This window comes from Oncorhynchus kisutch, linkage group LG23 (genome assembly GCF_002021735.2).
Source record: "Oncorhynchus kisutch isolate 150728-3 linkage group LG23, Okis_V2, whole genome shotgun sequence".
Taxonomy (NCBI): domain Eukaryota; kingdom Metazoa; phylum Chordata; class Actinopteri; order Salmoniformes; family Salmonidae; genus Oncorhynchus; species Oncorhynchus kisutch.
The window spans coordinates 23,918,555-23,938,023 of NC_034196.2; the positions used below are offsets into that span (position 1 = coordinate 23,918,555).

The 19,469-nt window shown below is 42.0% G+C and overlaps 1 protein-coding gene and 1 pseudogene across 2 annotated transcripts; one reads left to right on the forward strand and one right to left on the reverse strand.

Moving 5' to 3' along the window:
* Positions 1 to 2,587: 2,587 nt before the first annotated feature.
* On the reverse strand, positions 2,588 to 12,639 carry LOC109868143 (chloride intracellular channel protein 4-like; annotated as a pseudogene).
* Positions 5,176 to 19,445, forward strand: LOC109868859 (alpha-(1,3)-fucosyltransferase 7-like). Of its 2 annotated transcripts, none has more exons than XM_020458592.2 (3): positions 5,176 to 5,747; positions 6,689 to 6,803; positions 17,981 to 19,445. In XM_020458592.2, exon 3 carries the CDS (start codon positions 18,020 to 18,022, stop codon positions 19,064 to 19,066), a length of 1,047 nt encoding a protein of 348 aa, XP_020314181.1. In that variant the 5' UTR covers positions 5,176 to 5,747; positions 6,689 to 6,803; positions 17,981 to 18,019; the 3' UTR covers positions 19,067 to 19,445. The 2 variants fall into 2 exon arrangements, with proteins under 2 accessions (XP_020314181.1, XP_020314182.1); XM_020458593.2 differs by having other exon boundaries at positions 5,176 to 5,544.
* The last annotated feature ends 24 nt before the right edge of the window (positions 19,446 to 19,469 follow it).

Here is a 19,469-nt window from a genome sequence, read left to right on the forward strand (position 1 = left end):
AAAAGATAGATCGGAAGAACAAGTATGAGTCTTTTGTAGAAAGTAAAAGGCTGCATTAAACCGTTTGCAATACAGGACAATAGCCTTACGTTTGAGTAAATTACGAATACCCCTGACATTAATTGAACAAAGAGATAAAGACAAACTTCAACCAACAACCTTGTTATGCTAATATAAGCTTTTCCTAAGGATATGTAACTCAGAAGGATGTCCATCTCATTATTAAACCCTCCAACAAAAAACAAATACTGGTCATAAAGTAACCAGAGTATTCTTATTCCCACAAGGGGGAGACATTGTGTAGACATTACAATAAGCAGTTATTCACCCATAGTTAGTGTTCAGTTTACCAGTTTTCAGGTCAGCCTTTTCTCATTCAAGTGTTTGTGTAAATTCTTTACAATAAAAGGCTGCTTCTCACCTGACAATTAGGCAGTGTCTAGGCCTGCCAGTTCTGGCTGAGTCAGACTCTGGCTGTCTCTCAAATGTTTGGATTTTGCCACATTTCTTTCTCATCAATGATCATTCTTGCACTGACAAAAAAAAAATCAGTTTTCCCTTCCTTTGGAGCTGCAGCCACCATCGGTCATAGTTTCTCCTGTGTCACTTTGTCCGCAGAGATGAGATCCTCCGTGAACCTCAATTTGTGCTTGATGAAGAACTCACGTGTAGATCTGTTGGTGAACCAGATGATGGTTGTCCTTGGTCTCTTGTCTTGATCCTTGAGTCTTCCGAAACGATGAACGATGTCCACATTTTCCTGAAGTTTGGCTTTAGATTCGGGAATGGCAGCTCCACAGATGTCAACAAAGTACTGAGTAAAGGGTCTGAATACTTATGTAAATGAGATATTTCAGTTTCTTATTTTAATAAATGTGCAAAAATCTATAAAAACCAGTTTTTGCTTTAACATTATGAATAATTGTGTGTAAATTGATGGGGGGAAAAATATATTTAATCAATTTTAGAATAAGGCAACATGTGAAAAAAGTCAAGGGGTCTGACTACTTTCTGAATGCACTGTGTATTATCACCTTCCTCCCTCTCCCTCTGAAAGGTCCTCTCAGTTTTTTTTGGTATCTTTCTTTGACCTTAGTATTTCCCCAATTGAAGATTCACCTCCTGATACTTTTGTCTGTCTTGTTCTTTTCTTCAATGATGTTTCCAACGACATCTTCCTCATCAGTCGCTTCTGTCCTCATCTCCTCTTTTGTCTCTCTCCACTTCTTTACCCTCTTCTCTTTCAATCTCTCCCAGTCTTTCTTCCTTCTCTCTATCTATTTGTTTCTGGCCCTCAGTTTCTTTCCACATTCTTTATTTTCTTGCTCAAATGCTGTTTTTCTACCTTTGCTTGTTTTGCCTTACTGTACTGCTCTTCCATTTCTTTGCACCAGAAGTGCTCTCTATCTTTCTATCTCTGACTCATTTTGTTTCTTTCTCTCTCATTTCTCTTCATCAATTTCCTGTTTTGCTACCTTCCTACTCTCATTATTTTTGTCTTGTAGGTCTACTCTCTTTTGTCCTCTTCATTGCTTTTTCTATCTCCTCTGTCTTTTCATTCGATCAATCCTCTCTTCGTCTTTCCTTCTTTTGCTCCTGTCTGAGTTTTTTTTCTCCTCTCCATCGCTCTCTATCTCCGACTGGTTTGGTATTGACAATCTCTGTTTTTCCTCCTTTTTCCTCTCCATCTCCCTCTATGATAAAAGTGATTCTCTTACAAAATATATGTCACGACAAGTCGGTCCCTCTCCTTGTTCGGGCGGCGTTCGGCGGACGACGTCACCGGCCTTCTAGCCATCGCCATTCCACTTTTCATTTTCCATTTGTTTTGTCTTTGTCTTACACACCTGGTTTCAATTCCACCATTACTTGTTCATTATTTAACCCTCTGTTCCCCCATGTCTGTTTGTGAGTAATTGTTTGTATTTAGTATGGTCCGTTAATGTGGGCTCTCTTTTTGTATTCCATTTGTATATGTTGAGTAAAGTACATTTATTTACTCATATCTGCTGTCCTGCGCCTGACTCCTCTACAGCAGCTACACACAGACCACATTACAATATAAGAGAAGTTCAGTGTTTCTTCCACTGAACTGACTATCTGAATCATAGATAATATATCTATGGACTGTATTCTGTTCGAACCAAAACCAGGGTTGGGTAGGTAAGTTACTTTCTAAATGTAATCTGTTACAGTTACAAGTTACCTGTCCGAAATTGTAATCAGCAACATAACTTTTGGATTACCCAAACACATGACCTTCTCTGATTTTCTTCCGTTAATTTTGGATTACTTTCCCCTCAAGAGGCATTAGAAGAAGACAAAAAGGATCCATCAAATGCATTTGGTGTGTCATCATAGTGGTCTCTGACTTGTGATTATTCCACCCATAGAATTGATCATTCTCATTTTATGATTCCACCCACGGCAATGAAAACAGGTTGCAAGGCAAACACTTTTAGATAAACCAATTCAAATGAGGTTTAGGCCTACTCAGACTAATATTTATCTGCGCCTAGCTATGATAGTCATTTCAATATGGCACATTTCATAAATGAAAAACCTATCAATCCACATACGATAGTACCACAATTATCTTTGTTTACTTGGCATTTGACATCATGCTTTCTCTTTGTCTCTCAGGGATAGAACATCCAGATCCTTACAATTGCCAGACAAAGTGTGCACATTGCTAGGTTTTTAAAATGAGCATAAAATACATTGAAAGATTATTCAAATGAATGTTTTAACAGTTGAGCATAATTCAAGGAAAGCAAATATCTACAGAAACTAAACAGGCAGCACATAATTGTATTGCACACACATTGTAATAGTACATATATGAGCAGACCTTCACCCTGTACACACAGCGTTATACACAAATATGTTGCTGACAGAAGACAGATATGCCTCATTCTGAGGCACAGGCAGCAGGCTTATTTTTCTGCTCCTCTACACATAAATCATATTGTCTAAACATACCTTCTTCAACTCCTCTTTTACCCTGTCTGCCCCCCCCCTCCCTCTCTCTCTCTCATTGCCCTCCTCTCTCCCCCTCCTTCTTTCCTGATCTAATTGTTGAGGTATTTGGCTACCGAGTGGTAGGCCAGCAGGATCCCGGAATCCTTGGGGCGGGTATAGCGGAACTCGTCCTGCTGGTAGGCCTTGGTCAGGTAGCGGGTCAGACCGGTCAGAGCCACAGGGATCTCAAAGTCACAGTACTTCCTACACACAACCTGTGGGGAGCAAGAGAGGGGGAAAGGGAGTCAACATGACAGACACACACTGAACCACACTGAACAACATTTTCATCTGTTTACGAGTAGCACAGTGGTGCTAGTGGTACTTGCAGTCATACAGACTAATAAAAAGCACAATATTCCCATTGCTTAAACCATAGCTACACATCTGAGTGCACCTATAAATACTGTAAAAGGAATAGACCTTTGCCCTTCTTGATTGAGATTGAGATGGTTCCAACAAATAGGAGCAGACTAGAGGAAAGTACAATAGATGACACTGGCAAAGGTGATGTAATCCCAGGATTTCCTGGAATGCTTGATCTGATAACCTTGACTATATTGAGCTTGGGCATCAGGTTGCAGTCAGCCAGACTGAGGGAGTTCCCTTCCAGATAGTGCCGTGATGACTGGGGGACGTCTGGGTTTTGGTCCAGCTCGTGTAGGAGTGGCGTCAGCAGGTACTGATCCAACTTCATCAGGCTCTTCAGAAACTTCTTCTCAAGCACTGAAAAGCAGCAAAGCAGCAAAGCCTCATAAAAAACAGAACTACTGTTTCCAGGACTCATCCATAAACTTCTAAACAAGGAGGGGCTCTTACTATCGTTGAGTCCAGGGTTAGGGTTCTTGATGTATGCAGAGAACGTGGAGGATGTCATCTCCAGCACCGTTGGACTCCTTGTAGCGACAGCACAGCTTGGGGTACCTGGAAAGGTATTGCCATTAGCTCTCAGCTTTCTGAGTTAGTAGAGCCAGTGGAGGATACGTTTGACTGCAAAGATGTTAATTGCCCTGTAATAAACATTTATTTATTTATGAATGACTTGTCTCTTTTGGCATGTGCGTGTGTGTGTGTGTGTGTGTGTGTGTGTGTGTGTGTGTGTGTGTGTGTGTGTGTGTGTGTGTGTGTGTGTGTGTGTGTGTGCATGTATTTATGCCAAAAATTAAGAAAAATCCTTGAATGAGTGTTGTAAAACTTTTGACCGGTAGTGTAGCAGAATGCCCTGGAACATGAATGAGTGTTGTAAAACGCCCTGGAACATGTATGGTGTTCTAATGGGAGCTGACCACGTGCCAATTGTCTTGTAGTTAATGCAACTAGCCATGTGATTTACAAATACACCTGGACTCACATATAATAAAATGTTTGCTTTTCTAGTAGGTTTATTTACAGATGTAAGGATCACGCTGTTGCAGGTCAACTTTCCTGCAATGCAGGACATTGAAAATATGTAGTGTATTTGAGGTTTAAAAAGGCTTCTGACATTTGCGATTCCCATACAGCCTTTTTTATCAACCCCTACAAAAATGTCCATTAATTATAATCCACATCATAATTCCCATTTCCTGTTGCTTCAGGATCATTTTCCTGCTGTAGCAAACTGGCTCAATTTAAGATCCTAAATTTGTATGAACAAATATTTATTCCTTCCTTGCTGTAAACTGTCTCTGTAACTAAAATGTACAACCTGTTGTTCTAAAACAGGACTAAAGTTTCAAATCCAGTAGGCCTAACACAGGCTCCATTGGAGGCAGGTTAGGATTCTGACTCTTACCTTGATGAAGAGTTCCTGTTTGAGTATTCGTGATTTGAATTTGGCTCTGTTAGATACTCTTGAACTGTATTCTTATTCTCTCTACAGTTCATGGGCCCTTGATCTGGAATCACGTTTCAAACTCATGTCACAGCTTTAACAAGTGACCTGATCTCTCAAGCTTTCTAAACTATTCATTCTCGACATGTATGTTTGCTTTTGTAATAGAATGAGTGTCTTTGAAGTCAAGGTAAGCAATAGGTGCTTTCCAACACACTGTTTCTTGGCATACAGAAGTGTATGCCTGGGCCCCTCTTGGTTTCCTGTTTTTTTAGAAGAGTTTAGAGAAGTGTAGCATTACATTCTGCGGCTTTAGTTCTGTTGGAAGACACTATTGTATTGGGAAATCAGGGAGAGATGGATGGTCAGTTTCCTCTGTCTGACATTGGCCCTTTCTGAACAGTACAGAACTTGATCTCTTCCCTTCTGATAATCTGATAAACCTATTTTATCATACAATTTGTGTTAAAAAAAAGTGTGACTTTCCCCAAAGTCTCTTTAGGGTGATTTCTCCCCTTCTTAGTGGTCTATCTCAGCCTCCTGGTTTCAGTCAATCGGTGTGCACAAATGGACATTTGGATTCTGGCCCTACCCACTCTAGTTCAGAGTGGTTATCGTCTTCAGCTGATGAGGATGCAAAGTTAGGCTGGGGACCAGGTTTTCAGTGTGTTTTCTAGAAAGCTGTGAGTGCATCGACATAACCACAACAAGTAAGATCACAAGTCTTTCGGATTCAAATTCCTTCATAAAAACATCTTCAAATGGAAACAACTGTGCTGAGCTCCAGCTAGTCATTTTTACAAATTGACTCTAGAAAGACTGGCTAAAATGTTTACATGTGCAACTTTTGAAAAGTCCTCTGACATAACCGAAAAAGCTACTGTATCTGAAAACAATCTTCCCTACTAATAAGGTATGTGTTAGGTCAGTTGTGTAAAGCAACTAGCAACTAGTAAGTAGTATTTTAATGTATTTTTACTTACATCGTTTTTTGGGGGTTTGTGTATTTTACTTTACTATTTATATTTTTGACAACTTTTACTTTTACTTCCTAAAGGAAATATTGTACTTTTTACTCCATACAATTTCCCTGACACCCAAAAGTACTCGTTACATTTTGAATGCTTAGCAGGACAGGAAAATGTCAAGAGAACATCCCTGGTCATCCCTATTGCCTCTCATCTGGAGGACTCACTAAACACAAATGCATCATTTTTAAATGATGTCTTAGTGTTGGAGATAGCCCCTGGCTATACGTCAAATAAGAAAATAAGAAAATGGTTCCAATCTGGCTTGCTTAATATAAGGAATGTTAAATAATGTATACTTTTACTTCTGATACTTAAGTATATTTGAGCAATTACATTTACTTTTGATACTTAAGTATATTTCAAATCGAGTACTTTTAGACTTTCACTCAAGTCATATTTTTCTGGGTGACTTTCACTTTTAATTGAGTAATTTTCTATGAGTGTATTTACTTTTCCTCAAGTATAACAATCGGGTACTTTTCACACCACCGTGTTGGGGTAATCATCATGTACGACGAAATACAGTCTCTGCTAACCTATTTGTGTTCATCACCAATATGGCCACAGCAGAGCATGGTAAACACCAGCTCAATGTTAACCACTGTAAACACACAATTTATTACCACCAACACTGTAGATGGTAGAGATACTGTGTCCTAACAGCCCTCTGACTAACACGTCAAATCGTTTTTTTTACACTAACTTGCACGATGATGGTCCCAACAATCACCTCCTGCTTAGTAATAGTTTTTCCACTGTTTTTTTTATTGTATTACATTTGATTTGTGCATCTTGCTAAGTTATCTTTCAATCATCAACACAGAGCATCACAACCCTTTTCACCTCTGCCTTCTGTGGACACTTCAAGCAAGGTCCAAATCAACAGGAGCAGACAAGACAAGGACTTCACATCCACGGACCTACAGCCCACCTCCCAGGTTAGTGGATAGAGAGGGACACAATTATTGTGCTGTCCATGGCATGTTGGAGAGGGAGGGAGTTTTTAAAACTATTTATTTTACTCTGTATTGTGAATTGGTTAGATTCCAGTTAATCAAGTTAAGATTCTCCTAATCTCAAGAGTGAGTGTGTCTCTCTGTTCCTGTGTCTCTCTGTTCCTGCTACTTTCAGTTACTCAGACTGCTCGTATCTGAGTCTTGTGGTCGGAACTACACAGACTGCTTGTCAGAGAGGTTGCATGTGTTACTTCTTGTCACTCGAATCTACTGTGCAACGATCTAAAAACTCAATTAATCCTTTACACTTGTGAGAATTGGCCTTTATTGATAGGGTTAAATTGAAATGTTTCTTACACAAGAAATATGAATTAGATAACCGTGGTATAGCAGCAATTGAAAGGGAACAGTTTCAAGAGTAAGGGGAATTATTAGTTATCAGCCTGACACAAGGCTGAATCCAAACGTGAAACTGTTTATTTGTTGATAACAACATCTGAAAATACTCTGACAAACAGAAAGTGTATTTTGTTTAAAATCTATTAATTATTTTAAATGAATGGCTATAAATAGATCTCTGAATGTGCTACCGTGTTGAAACCACTCCCTCATGCTGCACTACGATGTAATGATTTTTAGTGCCCAGATTCAAATACTTTCAGATTTCACATCCTACATCAGACAGGCCCAGAAAAAAATACTACTTTGTCCTTGGGTACCAGGGCTATCAATCAATGCAAGCCATTTCAATCTGCGGTATCCACAGATCAATTTATAAGCAAAAAAGGACGGTAGGACCCGATACCAGAACCACGCAGGCCTCCTAAAAGCAAGCTGTCGGGCACGGTTTTCTCCAGTACACGGGAGGTGTAGGCAACACTGTGTGCTAGCTAGCTAACTAGCAACACCGGTAGACAGTGTCCTTCGCCCCCGCCTGTCGGCCCAATTTTCTCCAGTACACAGCAAACGGAAGGTGAGGCCTACACCATGTGCTATCTAAAAAGCAAGCTAGTACACGGTGTCGCTAACTAACTAGCTAGCTAGTTAGCACATGGTGTCGCACCAGCCTCTTGCCACTGACCAACAAGGTACAGTGGGGCAAAAAAGTATTTAGTCAGCCACCAATTGTGCAAGTTCTCCCACTTAAAATGATGAGAGAGGCCTGTAATTTTCATCATAGGTACACTTAAACTATGACAGACAAAATGAGAAAAAAATCCAGAAAATCACATTGTAGGATTTTTTATTAATTTATTTGCAAATTATGGTGTAAAATAAGTATTTGGTCACCTACAAACAAGCAAGATTTCTGGCTCTCACAGACCTGTAACTTCTTCTTTAAGAGGCTCCTCTGTCCTTTACTCGTTACCTATATTAATGGCACCTGTTTGAACTTGTTATCAGTATAAAAGACACCTGTCCACAACCTCAAACAGTCACACTCCAAACTCCACTATGGCCAAGACCAAAGAGCTGTCAAAGGACACCAGTAACAAAATTGTAGACCTGCACCAGGCTGGGAAGACTGAATCTGCAATAGGTAAGCAGCTTGGTTTGAAGAAATCAACTGTGGGAGCAATTATTAGGAAATTGAAGACATACAAGACCACTGATAATCTCCCTCGATCTGGGGCTCCACGCAAGATCTCACCCTGTGGGGTCAAAATGATCACAAGAACGGTGAGCAAAAATCCCAGAACCACACGGCGGGACCTAGTGAATAACCTGCAGAGAGCTGGGACCGAAGTAACAAAGCCTACCATCAGTAACACACTACGCCGCCTGGGACTCAAATCCTGCAGTGCAGACGTGTCCCCCTGCTTAAGCCAGTACATGTCCAGGCCCGTCTGAAGTTTGCTAGAGAGCATTTGGATGATCCAGAAGAAGATTGGGAGAATATCATATGGTCAGATGAAACCAAAATATAACTTTTTGGTAAAAACTCAACTTGTCGTGTTTGGAGGACAAAGAATGCTGAGTTGCATCCAAAGAACACCATACCTACTGTGAAGCATGGGGGTGGAAACATCATGCTTTGGGGCTGTTTTTCTGCAAAGGGACCAGGATGACTGATCCGTGTAAAGGAAGGAATGGGGCCATGTATCGTGAGATTTTGAGTGAAAACCTCCTTCAGCAAGGGCATTGAAGATGAAACGTGGCTGGGTCTTTCAGCATGACAATGATCCCAAACACACCGCCCGGGCAATGAAGGAGTGGCTTCGTAAGAAGCATTTCAAGGTCCTGGAGTGGCCTAGCCAGTCTCCAGATCTCAACCCCATAGAAAATCTTTGGAGGGAGTTGAATGTCCGTGTTGCTCAGCAACAGCCCCAAAACATCACTGCTCTAGAGGAGATCTGCATTGAGGAATGGGCCAAAATACCAGCAACAGTGTGTGAAAATCTTGTGAAGACTTACAGAAAACGTTTGACTTCTGTCATTGCCAATGTTAGGGTTGTGTAAATTCGAATCTGGTATCAGGATAAATATAACAATGAGTCACCGATTTTATACTATGTATTTTTTATTAGCTAAGTAATAAATGGCAAATGCAACTTTCGTATATACGGGCTCACTGTAATACCACGCAGGGCAGAACAGAGAACTGACCAGATGTATGTAAACAGTATTCTTTTTACTGTGATAGACAGTTCCAAGCCGTCTGTTGGCCTATCACAGTAGAGACTGGGCGTGGTTTAAACTTGCCCAGCCTATCGCAGGCGCTCAGGTGGGTCCCCGCCTCTTGGCGCTTCTTGGAGTCCTCCCTCCGTCGATGTATAGATCCTTACTGTTCTGGTATCGCAGCCTAGTTATAACAGTTGCTCAGTTCCTGCTATTGTGTTGTTCAGTATTTTTCCATCTCAGTTAAACCTCGTGATGATCACCCCTCCCTATCACAACTTTGTAAGATACAGCAAGTCACATCATGTGCTCAATATTGTTACATACAAACAAGGAAAAAGCATCTGCTGGGCTGTTATCTACAGTTTTGCAACATGCATGTCACACCATGTTACTCAGTTCTTGTCACACACAAACAGGCAAGTAGCAAGCAGTTGTTTAATCTCATAATGATGCTCCAGTGCACAAATGCTGACACCTCACACAACCAACATCAGATAATATTTAATCATATATATGCTAATGGCTATAATGTAAAATACAGAATCCAACACCAACAAAGGGTATATAACAAAGTATTGAGATAAACTTTTGTTATTGACCAAATACTTATTTTCCACCATAATTTGCAAATAAATTCATTAAAAATCCTACAATGTGATTTTCTGCATTTCTTTTTCTCATTTTGTCTGTCATAGTTGAAGTGTACCTATGATGAAAATTACAGGCCTCTCTCATCTTTTTAAGTGGGAGAACTTGCACAATTGGTGGCTGACTAAATACTTTTTTGCCCCACTGTAGCTAGTTGCAGTAGCACACTGTGTTGCCCCAGTCTCCCATATACCAGAAAAAAACGTGCCCAATAGATGGGGGCGAGGTCACCCACCTCCCATTAGCACAGTAGGCAGGAGGAGGAGGGCGACACCATGTGCTAACTAGCTAGCTAGCTTCCCTGCTGTGCTAGCGGGAGGCAGGAATGACCACTAGACAGTGTCCTTGGTCGTCGCCTGTCGGGCACTGTTTTCCCGCAATTCTCTTAACGATTCTCAGGGCAGATGTTCGGCATGCGGGAGCGAAGGACACCGTCTACCAGGAGCGAAAAAACTCAGATAATATAGGCAGGCTTCATCAGCGTATCACACACTACTTTGCAATGAGCTGGAGGCAGTAGGAATTTGGAAAACATAAACTTACTACATATTATGAAGCATGTCTTACCTTGCCTGTAGCCTAGTCAAAATCAGACCATCTTTAATTCGCCAATAGCCAAAGGCATAATCCTAGTCATTTTTATCAACCCATGCCAGTTGTTGCAGATTAGATCTCCCCTATTTCTAAATTTTGAATGGATATTTTATCTCTGTCACATGAAACCGCTTGCATGTGCTGTGGGCTTTTGACAATAGTTTTTTTTTCATATAATTGCCTAATGCCTTGTGTGCATTGCTACGCTTATAATGTGAATAAATAATATACTGAACAAAAATATAAACAATATCAACAATTTCAACAATTTTGCTGAGTTCATATAAGGAAATCAGTCAATGGAAGTAAATTCATTAGACGCTAATCTATGGATTTAATATGACTGGGCAGGGGCGCAGGCCCACCCACTTTGGAGCCAGGTCCACCCACTGGAGAGCAAGGCCCAGCCAATCAGAATGGGGTTTTCCCCACAAAAGGGAATTATTATAGACAGAAATCCTCCTTAGTTTCATCAGCTGTCCCAGTGGCTGGTCTCAGACGATCCCGCAGGTGAAGAAAGGTCCTGGGCTGGCATGGTTACAATTGGTCTGTGGTTGCAAGCCAGGTTGGATGTATTGCCAAATTCTCTAAAATTACATTAGAGGCAGTTTATGGTAGAGAAATTAAAATTATATTCTCTGGCAACTGCTCTGGTGGACATCCCTGCAGTAAGCTTCCCAATTGCACGCTCCCTCAAAACTTGCTGTGTGACAAATCTGCACATTATAGTGGCCTTTTATTGTCCCCAAGGAGCACCTGTGCAATGATCATGCTGTTTAATCAGCTTCTTGATATGCCACGCCTGTCAGGTGGATGGATTATCTTTGCAAAAGAGGGATGTAAACAAATTTGTTCCCAAAATTTGAGAGATATTTGCTTTTTTGTGTGTATGGAACATTTCTGGAATCTTGTATTTCAGCTCATGAAACATAGAAGCAACACTTTACATGTTGCGTTTATATTTTTGTTCAGTATATAGTTTAACAAATTTTTTAAATCTAAATGGTCTGATCTGTTGTATCAGACTCATTGCTTTGAATTTTTTTTTAAATGTAGCCTAGGCCTACTGGTTGAATGAATTTGGAATCTATCATCCCACAACTGTCCCAGGGTCTGTTTGGAATAGGCTATTTCTTTCAGTACAAGCTGACCAATAGAATAGGTAAACTTTTCTACTACGGGGATAGGAGATTGACATAGGTTAGTGATTTTGATGTTCGTTGCATTGGCTGAAGAAACGTAGGCCTAAATGTGGACAGTTATTCTAACTTCTTCAAAGTGTGCATCAGAATTCTATAAGAAGTATCGCACATTGTTGCATCCTTGGCTTGTTCTGTTGATATGAATTACCATAATTTAAATGTAACTTCTTTCATACTGAGTACGGTGGACACCCTAATCAGGTTACACACCAAATGCATACAGGTCAGGTACATTTCTCAAATGTCTGGTAAATTCAAAGTCTGCCGGTCCGGTGCCACAGTTTCCTGACGGAAACCCTGGGATGAGGGAAACTTCTTGTCAGGTGAGGTGCTCAAATTCAGAGCAGCTGTCAGTCAAAACCCAAACAGGGCTGTGAAGTGCAGAGACAGAGCTCTGACGTCATGAATAGCATGTTGCTGTATGCCTACAGTCACTGTGTTCCAATGTAGGTGTTTATCAGTAGTAGAAAGTTTATCAAGCCACTCTCTCATCCTCCTAGATCTATCCGCTGCCTTCGTGAACCATCAAATCCTCCTCTCCACCCTCTCAGGTCTGGGTGTCTCAGGCTCTGCACACTCTTGGATTGCATCCTACCTGGCAGGCCGCTCCTACCAGGTGACGTGGAGAGGATCTGTGTCTGCACCACTTTGTTTCACTACTGGTGTCCCCCAAGGCTCGGTTTTAGGCCCTCTTCTCTCTATACACCAAGTCATTCGGCTCCGTTATTTCCTCACATGGTCTCTCCTATCATTGCTATGCGGATGACACTCCACTACTCTTCTCCTTCCCCCTTCTGACACCCAGGTGGTGACACACATCTTCGCATGCCTGGCAGATATCTCAAATTGGATGTCGGCCCAACACCTCAAGCTCAACATCTTCCTCCTCCCGAAGGCCTGCCCACTCAAAGACCTCTCCATCACGGTTGATAACTCCAGTGTCACCTTTCCAGAGTGCAAAGAACCTTGGCGTGACCCTGGACAACACACTGTCATTCTCTGCAAACGTCAAAGCAGTGATCCACTACAGCAGGTTCATGCTCTACAACATGCGTAGAGTACAACCCTACCTCACACAGAAAGTGGAGCAATTCCTAATCCAGGCACTTGTCCTCTCCCATCTGGACTACTGCATCTCGCTGTTGGCTGGTCTCCCTGCTTGTACCATCAAACCCCTGCAACTTATCCAGAATGCTGCAGCCCGCCTGGTTTTCAATCTTCCCAAGTTCTCTCATGCAACCCCGCTCCTCCACTGGCTTCCAGTTGAAGCTCGCATTCACATCAAGACCATGGTGCTTACATACAGAACAGCAAGAGGAACTGCCCCTCCCCCTTCAGGATATGTTCAAACCCTACAGCCCAACCAGAGAACTCTGTTTTGCCACCTCAGGTCTTGGCCCTTACTTAGCCAGCACCTTCACTTGCCCTCCCCCCTTCTAGCTCTGACTCTACTGATAGCTACGATATTGAGGAAACATTTGGAAATCCTACCTAGCTATCTGAAGATTAATGCACTATGGAGAATGGAGCCTGTAGGGGATGGTGGCCATTTTACAGGCTCCAAATCAATTGTGCTATTTTGTTTAACTTAATTTGAATATAATGTTGATGCTACCGTCTCTTATGACCGAAAATAGCTTCTGGATATAAGAACAGCGATTTCTCACCTTGAAGTGGGCAAATATTTTTTAATTTAATGAGTCTGACATGCAGGATATAATGTTGCTTCCAGACAACGATGAAAATCCTTGTCATTCGCATGAAGAAAATAAGGAAATACAAGGGGTGCAGATCAGGGTGCCTTGTGAGAATTTGTCAGCGAGTGGGTAACACGCTTCTACCATCCGTACTATTGGCCAAAGTGCAATCACTGGAGAATAAACTGGATGAGCTCCGTTCGAGACTATCCTACCAACGGGAAATGAAAAACTAATATCTTATGTTTCACGAGTCGTGGCTGAACGACGACACAGATATTATACAGTTTGCTGGATTTTCCGTGCATCGGCAGGAAAGAACAGCTACTGTACGTCCGGTAAGACGAGGGGTGGGTTTTGTGTCTACTTGTCAATAACAGCTGGTGCACAATTATAATATTAAAGGAGTCTCGAGGTTTTGCTCGCCTGAGGTAGAGTACCTCATGATAAGCTGCAGACCACACTATCTTTTCGTAGCGGTCTATTTACCACCACAAACCGATGCTGGCACTAAGACCACACTGAACAAGCTGTATAAGGTCATTAGCAAAGAAAATGCTCATCCAGAATTGCCGCTTCTAGTGGCCGGGGATTTGACCTAATTTCTATCAGAATATCACTTGTGCAACCAGAGGGAAAAAACTCCAGATCACCTTTACTCCACACACAGAGATGCGTACAAAGCACTCCCTCGCCATCGATTTGGCAAATCTGACCATAATTCTAACTTCCTGCTTTCGAGTAAAAACTAAAGCAGGAAGTACCAGTGACTCACTCAATAGGGAAGTGGTCAGATGATGCGGATGCTACGTTACTGGACTGTTGGTTAGCACAGACTGGAATATACACAGAAAATATTTTTTAAAGGTCCAAGCGTCTTCAACAGAGGGGATCAAGCTGATTCTATACCAATTCGAGAGGTCAGGTCATGAAGGAAGGCTTGCACATTAAAGTCAGCACAGGTCGTTTCACTGAGCAGCCATTATTAATACAGGCACGTATCACAGCACATAATACTAATACAATACAAAATGCTTAGAAATGTCTCTTTTCACAGTCTCCGTCTTGCCATAAGGTGTTATTTTATTGCTAGCTTGAGTTACCTGAATTGCATGGCAGTTACATTTAGTCATGGCTCTATTTTAATAGTGTTTTCCCAGCCTCTGTTCTGCACCTAATGACATTGAAGAGACCTCTGGTTGCACCTTTTTTGCCACACCTGACCACACAAATGGACAGTAGTTCAGGTGTGACAAAACTATGGCCTGTGGGACCTGATCGATTGACTGAGATATCAATAAATCAGAGCAACGCCTTATCATGGACAGACCTCTTCCCATTACAGTAACCATTGAGTCTATATGTTTTCACAATGATAGCAAGCTATCTAAGGTGACACCCAGCAGTTTAGTATCTTCAAATGACTCAATAGCCAGATTATTCAATAATAGATCCAGATGAGGCTTAGGGTTGAGCGAGTGACTTGTCCCTAGAGATGCTTTTCATCTTTGAGATATTTAGCAGCAGCCTATTGCTAGTTACTCATTCTAAAACTGACTAGAGATCTATGTTAAAGGTGTCAGTTATTTATTTTACTGTTGCAGTGGGAGGTTATTAGTAAAAAAAATAATGGCCCAAGCCGGCTGCCCTGCAGTACATCATACTCAACAAAATCATTTGCATGGAAGAAAACCCTCTGTGTTCTATTGGATAGGTAACTGCCCATCCATGATAAGGCAGAGGATATTAATCCATAGTACAAAAGAAGTCTAACAAAACAGCTCCCACAATCTTATCAATTTCTTTCTGCCAATCAGTCATTTGTGTCAGTAACGAGCATGTTGAGTGCCCTTCCCTATAAGCATGCTGAAAGTCCGTTAATTTGTTTTCTGTAAAATAACATTGTATTTGGTGACATGGGTACAAGCACAGAGTTGGGAAGGATAGACAACCACAATACAGGAAGTCAGATGTAACACGCAACACAACCAAAATAAGAATGGCAAAGCATGTTTAGCAGTAGCAAACAAATTCAATCTCCAACTGATCAGTCCCATCTTTGACCAAACTACTCCCAACATGTAAATTGAGATGGTAGAGATGGTGACAAACAAACAAGTATGTACATCAAGCTGTTACAAGGAGATGCATACCGTAGCTATTATCATTCAGCCATTTACAACTTTAAAATCAACCGCTCCCTGGGTGTCTAATAATACCATGGGATGGATGGATGGTGTTCCAACAAAATACGTGATAAGGCCAGTGGGCTGCTGGGTACAGATACAGTGCCTTGCGAAAGTATTCGGCCCCCTTGAACTTTGCGACCTTTTGCCACATTTCAGGCTTCAAACATAAAGATATAAAACTGTATTTTTTTGTGAAGAATCAACAACAAGTGGGACACAATCATGAAGTGGAACGACATTTATTGGATATTTCAATTTTTTTTTACAAATCAAAAACTGAAAAATTGGGCGTGCAAAATTATTCAGCCCCTTTACTTTCAGTGCAGCAAACTCTCTCCAGAAGTTCAGTGAGGATCTCTGAATGATCCAATGTTGACCTAAATGACTAATGATGATAAATACAATCTACCTGTGTGTAATCAAGTCTCCGTATAAATGCACCTGCACTGTGATAGTCTCAGAGGTCCGTTAAAAGCGCAGAGAGCATCATGAAGAACAAGGAACACACCAGGCAGGTCCGAGATACTGTTGTGAAGAAGTTTAAAGCTGGATTTGGATACAAAAAGATTTCCCAAGCTTTAAACATCCCAAGGAGCACTGTGCAAGCGATAATATTGAAATGGAAGGAATATCAGACCACTGCAAATCTACCAAGACCTGGCCGTCCCTCTAAACTTTCAGCTCATACAAGGAGAAGACTGATCAGAGATGCAGCCAAGAGGCCCATGATCACTCTGGATGAACTGCAGAGATCTACAGCTGAGGTGGGAGACTCTGTCCATAGGACAACAATCAGTCGTATATTGCACAAATCTGGCCTTTATGGAAGAGTGGCAAGAAGAAAGCCATTTCTTAAAGATATCCATAAAAAGTGTTGTTTAAAGTTTGCCACAAGCCACCTGGGAGACACACCAAACATGTGGAAGAAGGTGCTCTGGTCAGATGAAACCAAAATTGAACTTTTTGGCAACAATGCAAAACGTTATGTTTGGCGTAAAAGCAACACAGCTCATCACCCTGAACACACCATCCCCACTGTCAAACATGGTGGTGGCAGCATCATGGTTTGGGCCTGCTTTTCTTCAGCAGGGACAGGGAAGATGGTTAAAATTGATGGGAAGATGGATGGAGCCAAATACAGGACCATTCTGGAAGAAAACCTGATGGAGTCTGCAAAAGACCTGAGACTGGGACGGAGATGTGTCTTCCAACAAGACAATGATCCAAAACATAAAGCAAAATCTACAATGGAATGGTTAAAAAATAAACATATCCAGGTGTTAGAATGGCCAAGTCAAAGTCCAGACCTGAATCCAATCGAGAATCTGTGGAACTGAAAACTGCTGTTTACAAATGCTCTCCATCCAACCTCACTGAGCTCGAGCTGTTTTGCAAGGAGGAATGGGAAAAATGTTCAGTCTCTCGATGTGCAAAACTGATAGAGACATACCCCAAGCGACTTACAGCTGTAATCGCAGCAAAAGGAGGCGCTACAAAGTATTAACTTAAGGGGGCCGAATAATTTTGCGCGCCCAATTTTTCAGTTTTTGATTTGTTAAAAAAGTTTGAAATATCCAATAAATGTCGTTCCACTTCATGATTGTGTCCCACTTGTTGTTGATTCTTCACAAAAATATACAGTTTTATATCTTTATGTTTGAAGCCTGAAATGTGGCAAAAGGTCGCAAAGTTCAAGGGGGCCGAATACTTTCGCAAGGCACTGTACAGGCTGGTCTAATAGCCTAGAAGTAACATAGTAAACGATAATCCTGGACACTCAAATCAGTATGATATGTTACGTTTGGTATGAATACATAAGACAAAAGGAGGGTGGTTGGTAGGGTGTATGATGTGAACATCTAGCAACCCAAAGGTTGTGCATTCTAATCTCAAGGACAACATTAGCATTTTAGCTAATTAGCAACTACTTACATTTGAGCTACTTTGCATGTTAGTTAACCCTTCCCCTAACTCCTAACCTTAATCCCTAACCCAGCTAACATTAGTCAAAACCAATTGTAATTCGTAACATACGTATTGCAAATTTGTAATTGTATGAATTGTAATTCGTAACATAGGCGATCATACAAATTAATACGAAATGTAACAATTTGAATGTTTCAGATTTTTGTTTACTATGTTATGTTTACCCCTGAGTCAAGGTTAACGGAAACTCAATCCTGTTTTCTCTGCTCATTTCCCTGCAGTGACAGAACCCTGATGACAAACAAGGGTCCAGCTCTACCATGAAATCCCCCTCATTTAGCCTCAGGCTCTTCCTCCTCATCTGCCTGGCCCCTCTACTGTTCTTTCTGGTGAGACAGGGGAGTGAGGGTGGGTGGGGTCCAAACTCTGACAGAAGCCACAACAACATCACCATCCTGCTGTGGCACTGGCCCTTTGGCCCCTCCTACAATTTGGAGGGAGACGTGTGCTGGAACCGGTACCGTATCCCTGACTGCCGCCTGGTGGACCAGCGCTCTCTCTACCCCAGTGCTGACCTGGTGGTCTTCCACCACAGAGAGCTGATGAACGGCCAGGAGCGGCTGCCCCTCCACCTTCACCGGCCAAGGCACCAGAAGTGGGTCTGGCTCTCTCTGGAGTCCCCTGACAACAACAGATACCTGAACTCCTTCAATAACGTGTTCAACTGGACCATGTCCTACCGCCGCGATGCCGATATCACCATACCCTATGGTAAGCTGCTGCTGAAGGACTGTGATACTGGTAATAATAGCACAGAAGACATCATTCCCAAAAATAAGTCCATTCTGGCCTGCTGGGTTGTTAGTCACTATGAGCCTCAGCACAGAAGGAGCTTGGTGTACAAGAGCCTGAAAAGAAGCATCCCAGTGGAGGTGTATGGTCGCTTGAGAGGGAGTGTTTTGGCCTCCATCGACCTGCTGCCCACCATCTCAAGCTGCTACTTCTACCTGTCCTTCGAGAACTCCATCGCCAAGGATTACATCACTGAGAAGCTCTGGCGGAATGCTTACCAGGCAGGGGCGGTGCCTGTGGTTCTGGGTCCACCTCCAGATGACTACATGGCCGTGGCCCCCCCCAACTCCTTCATCCACGTTGAGGACTTTCCATCCACCAAGGAGCTGGGGAACTATCTCCGCCAGCTGCAACTGGACAAGGAGAGATATGCTGGGTACTTTGCATGGCGGCATAGCTATCAGGTGAAAGTTTATACAGACTGGAGGGAGAGGCTGTGTAGCATCTGCCCCCAGTATCACAGCCTGCCTGCTCAGAAGGTTTACCATGACCTGGAAGCCTGGGTCAGGAAGTGAAACCACACCCATGGTTCACTTTGGCAGCTCCTCAGACTTTCTGCATCCTAAATAGCACCCGTTTCACTATGCAGGTCCTTACATTTGACCAGGGCTCATAGGGCCTGGTCAAAAGTAGTGCACTATACAAGGGGAGTGACTTTTAGGACACCTTTTAAAAATGTGACGGTGGTCTTCTCTAGGACCAGCTCTTTTCACATATATGGACATTTCAGCAATAAACCACCTCCCCACACAACTAATGTGTGAGAAATGGAAAGTGGTTGAGCATTTATGGGTGATCTGTGTTACACATGCAGCATTTATACACACAATAGCATATTCACTAACTGTTGTTACGACACAGGTTGGCATGGAAAATAAAAAATATTTAATTGTGTGGTGCAAAAGTTACAAGTAACAT

Coding starts and splice junctions, on each gene's coding strand:
- LOC109868859 (XM_020458592.2), top strand. CDS start 18,020: ATGAAATCCCCCTCATTTAGCCTCAGGCTCTTCCTCCTCATCTGCCTG.